General features: G+C 39.1%; 1 protein-coding gene across 2 annotated transcripts in view; it reads right to left on the reverse strand.

The window, feature by feature from the left end:
- The window catches only part of MED15 (mediator complex subunit 15), a 21254-nt gene extending 17194 nt beyond the window's left edge, over positions 1-4060 (reverse strand). The window contains exons 1-6 of one of the 2 annotated variants that reach the window (XM_017732263.1): positions 3968-4060; positions 2722-2773; positions 2225-2254; positions 827-1042; positions 241-305; positions 14-100 (exon numbers count right to left, since the gene is read on the reverse strand). In XM_017732263.1, the coding sequence (XP_017587752.1) occupies positions 14-100; positions 241-305; positions 827-1042; positions 2225-2254; positions 2722-2773; positions 3968-4045 (528 nt within the window). In that variant the 5' untranslated portion in view covers positions 4046-4060. Of the gene's footprint in view, positions 1-13; positions 105-235; positions 306-826; positions 1043-2224; positions 2255-2721; positions 2774-3967 lie in introns of both variants that reach the window. The other variant, XM_017732262.1, reaches the window with a different exon arrangement.
- Positions 4061-4593: the final 533 nt, after the last annotated feature.

Consider the following 4593-nt stretch of genomic DNA (forward strand, 5'->3'; position numbering starts at 1 on the left):
CTGAGTGCGGGGCTGGGAACTGCTGCTGCTGCTGCAGAGCCACCTGCTGCTGCTGGAATTGCTGCTGCTGTTGCTGCTGAGCTATCTGCTGAAGCTGAAGCTGGGCTACAGAGAAGATAGACTGTACTTAAAACATGATACCCAAACAATGTGAGATTAATTAATGTCCTTCATTAGCAGTATATACTTTTGCTTCTTCAAATGGATGAGGCACATTAACAGCAGAATTAGCTGCAGAGCCACCTGCTGCTGCTGGAATTGCTGCTGCTGTTGCTGCTGAGCTATCTGCTGAAGCTGAAGCTGGGCTACAGAGAAGATAGACTGTACTTAAAACATGATACCCAAACAATGTGAGATTAATTAATGTCCTTCATTAGCAGTATATACTTTTGCTTCTTCAAATGGATGAGGCACATTAACAGCAGAATTAATTACACTTTGTACTACCAACTTCTAATTCACTCTGCCTCCACTGAGTCAGCAACCTAGTAAAGAAAGTAAAAATGTGCAGGAGGAAATGTGCACCAAGGTCACCAGCAGGAAGCACCATACCATGGAAAACACAGGTGAGCTCTACAAAAATAGTGTTCTGAAGCTGACAGGATGAAAGAATTTGCTCATACGACGGCTACACTGTTGCTCACTATACTAAGGAAGACATTTATCCAATTAGGTAGCAGTACTTAAAATCAAATCCTTCTGCAGTTCACTTGGCTGATTTAGCCAGAAGTGTGACATCTCTTCAGCACCTTTTCCTTAAGGAAAGGACTTATTACTGAAAAGCTGATCTAACAATTTCAGTGGCTGAAGCAAACTGAACACTTACTCTGCTGAGTAGCTGTAGAGACACCAGGCATGCCATGAGGGGCCATTCCTGAGGTTCCAGGAGGCTGCTGCTGCCCTGGGAGACTCATCTGCTGTGCCATTGGACCAAGGCCTGTCATCCCACTCATTGGCGCTCCTTGAGCTCGGGAAGCCATGCCCATCCCAGGCGCCCCTGCTGTGGGACCCCCAGTTAGATTCTGCAGGGCATTCATCGGATCTACAAAGAAAAGAGATATTGATATGCAGCCAGCCATGCAATCACTTTTCCAAAATCCTCTGCTCTCCATCATCCACTCTCTGATCTGGCAACTTCAGACCATGACTAGGTCCAATACCCTGACAAACTAAGATTCGCTGCCCTGCCTGTGAGGCAAGAGGCTTCCAGCACATCTTTGCCTCTCTGTAAATAGAGATGATTTTAAGTGCTCCAGTGTCATGAAGTTCCACACAGATTTTAAATACATTAGAGAAAAGGAACTTACTAGCCACCTCCAAATTTATACAAAAGTCAAAACAAGCTGCCAACAAAACTCCTTAAAGACATGCAGTTTTTAACCTCAAAAATCAAGAGAGTCCCACTGTGGATCTTCCTCCTTAAGTCAGAGAAGCAATGCTCAGACCAGAGGATGTACTTTGCTATACAGTTCCCTTCTAACATCACTGTTCTTATGCACTGAATAAATTCAGTGCCTTTCAAGACAGATTTCATAATCTGAATCCTGGGCACACATAAAAGTGAAGTTAAAGAGAGAAAGACAATTCAAGAGGTCAAAACACAGGGTGCAGAAGCAATATTAACCAGGTACAGAACACACACCACCTCTTTCTTAAGAATACTTATAAAATAATTCCCAGCAGTCTAGACTGCATGTTAATCAATCACAGACTGCATATTCGTCCTACAGAAGGACTAAAATACAGGACCATACTATGTCCCTAGCATGCAATGTACTGAGAATTAGCACAGGATCAGATCTAAGCTCCGCCAAATGGCACAGCACATATACCCCGCAAATGCTTCTGCCTCTGATGCAACACCTGAGGAAGCCAAAGCTGGCAACAGGCAGGAACCTGGGCTGCTCAGCAGGAGATTATTTTCAACCACTCTTTTGCTTTCATGAATCTTTGTGTTGTGAGCTAACAAAAGTACAAACAGGGAAACAAACAAGTCTGCTGTGTTACATCCAAAGCACTGTCCAAGCATGTCACCTTCACCACTGAACAACTCCAAGACTATCATGCTACCCTTCCTTTACTCCAGCAGCATTTAATACCCCAGCAAGGGAATACACAGATGCTTTATTCTTAGTACACCACAGCCCTGATTTCTAAGCTGCTCTATTTAGAAATGGAGAGTATGGGGGAAGGAAAAAAACAACAACAAAAAAGGAACTCTTACCACTGACTGAGGCTTGAGATTTCTTGTTGTCTGCAAGGAAAAAAACAATTAATCATCTTCACTAGTATTGTCACATTGACCCTTTGGATATACTCTCTACAAGAAATATATTCACATTGTAATTTAAAAAATTTTTAAAAACCCACTATCTACTGTAGTGCTAATAAAATACATTAACCTAAGCCAATTTTAATTGAATCAAAATGCTATACAAAAAATGGAAAGAAGGCAAAGACACAGGAAAAATTAGGAAGGAGGAAACATAGCAAGTTTAAAGAATTTCTCAAATACTTTTCAATTCTAAATGATGTGTGAAAGAAACAGTATTTAGAAATTAGGCATGCATACTACAGGAAGATTTTTAAAGCAACCTGTTAAGAATCACATGCAGAATCACACACAGAAGCCCTAAAATTTACTTTTTTTTTTTTTTTTTTTCCCCAGACTCAATGAGTAACCACGATTGAGAAGAAAACCAAAACTAAAAAATTACTTACGAATATCTCGGAAATGGATAATAAGTCTGGCCACAAGAGAAAGATATTCCTCCTAGAGGTGAAAAACAGGTATTTTAGCATAAGAAATGAAAACAGAATAACCATATAACATACTTTCTGGTTCTTCAGTATTCTTCCTCAACATACTGGATTTTACTTTACAATGTGTGTGGGCTTTTCAGAACAGTTCACTTCCAAGAAACAGTCTGTTTATTAACTAGGAATATTTTTACTAATACGTCATTGTGGTTGATGGTACAAGAATGCCAAGAAACCACAAAATTCACAGGAAAGAACCTCCCTGACAGCCACACTAACAGGATCCCAATATGCAAACATTATAAACCAACATTCATTTTCCACTTCTTATCCACTGTAATTCCATTTTATAAGGATAGAACCTGCTCACTTGGCACACTGAATTATTTTAGTCCTTGAATTATGTCATATTCATACTACAATAACTTTTTTTAAAGCTAAGTTCATATTACAAATACAAGTAAATTAATAACTTGGAAAACTAACATGATAGAAATGTCAGAATGAAAAGACAAATATTCTTCAAAATATTTTCTTAGGGTGCTTCTTAATGTGTAGGAAGCTGCAGAGGGCTAAGACAGCCTTCCTGCCTATGAAACAACAACTTACCAGGCAGGATGCCAACAGCAGGCGCAGATTTGTGACATCAGCATTTTAACATTTTCACCAAGACAAGTTCTATTTCAAACATGGCTTGTTTGGAGACAGCAACAGCATCCAATTTCTCATAACACAGCTCCAGGGAAGAAGTTTATGATTTGATAGAGTGCAGAATTGTACATTATAGCCTTTCTAGGCTATAGACTTTCACAGAGATCACGGCTCTTCCCTTGGGGTTACTCTTGACAGAGCCTTTTCATTGATATCCTATGTTTTTCTGACCACCAAACTGGAATGGTGCTACATTGTAGATAAAGGAAATTCTATGCAATTCACTACACACAAATATTCAGGTAAGAAAACTGTGGTTCCATATATGCATGAAACACTGCAGCATCAGTAAAGCTGTCTTGCACTAAGTCCAGTTTGATGCATCTATTGGATGCAGAACTCCTCACTTCCCCTCAAGGTAAAAGAAGCAGCACACATAAATCAAAATTTCAAATAACTCTGTATTCTTAAGTGCACCGGCTTTGCTATTTCTGCAATTTGTTCCAAACTTCTTTTGACACCCAATAACTTCTGGAAGCAAATAGAGATGCTTTACCCTTGTTTTGGCCTTCATAAACACATGGCTCTCCATATCTTTGCTAGATTTATTATGGGCAACACCAGCTTTCCGCATAGCTTCATCGCTGAAAAAAAAGAGGAAAAAACAAGGCTGGGTATTAATTGAGGGCATCACAAAATACTTTCTATAGTTAGAAAGGTCTTAAAACAGCTTTTTACTCCTCTCTAATTTATAGATTAAAAACAAACAAAAAACCCAAACACCCATCACAAAAAAAAGCCCCAAACCAAACCACCACCACGTATTACTTAAAATTGCCACCCTTTAAAGTTTCTTCAAATAACGGAGAAAAAAGCCAACTAATTTCTAAAAGGCAACACAAATATTCTTTGCAGAAATTCAAGACCAAGTGCTAAACAAGTCATTATTTTACTGCCTGATGTATTATTTTGACAAAATACAAGGACTTGTTTATTTGAGGAAAGCTGTATGACATGATTAATGTAATCCCTGTTTGGCAAACAATGAGATTGATCTTCCTAGCATCAGGATTTTCCAAAAGAATTCTCTAAACATAAGGTGGAAAAACAAAACAAACCAAAAAAGGTTCCCTAAAGGCACAGATGTTTAACCAGTGAGTGAGGATAATGAGTGGGAGCATT

The sequence above is a fragment of the Corvus brachyrhynchos genome, unplaced genomic scaffold (assembly GCF_000691975.1).
Source record: "Corvus brachyrhynchos isolate BGI_N302 unplaced genomic scaffold, ASM69197v1 scaffold864, whole genome shotgun sequence".
NCBI classification, from domain to species: Eukaryota; Metazoa; Chordata; class Aves; order Passeriformes; family Corvidae; genus Corvus; species Corvus brachyrhynchos.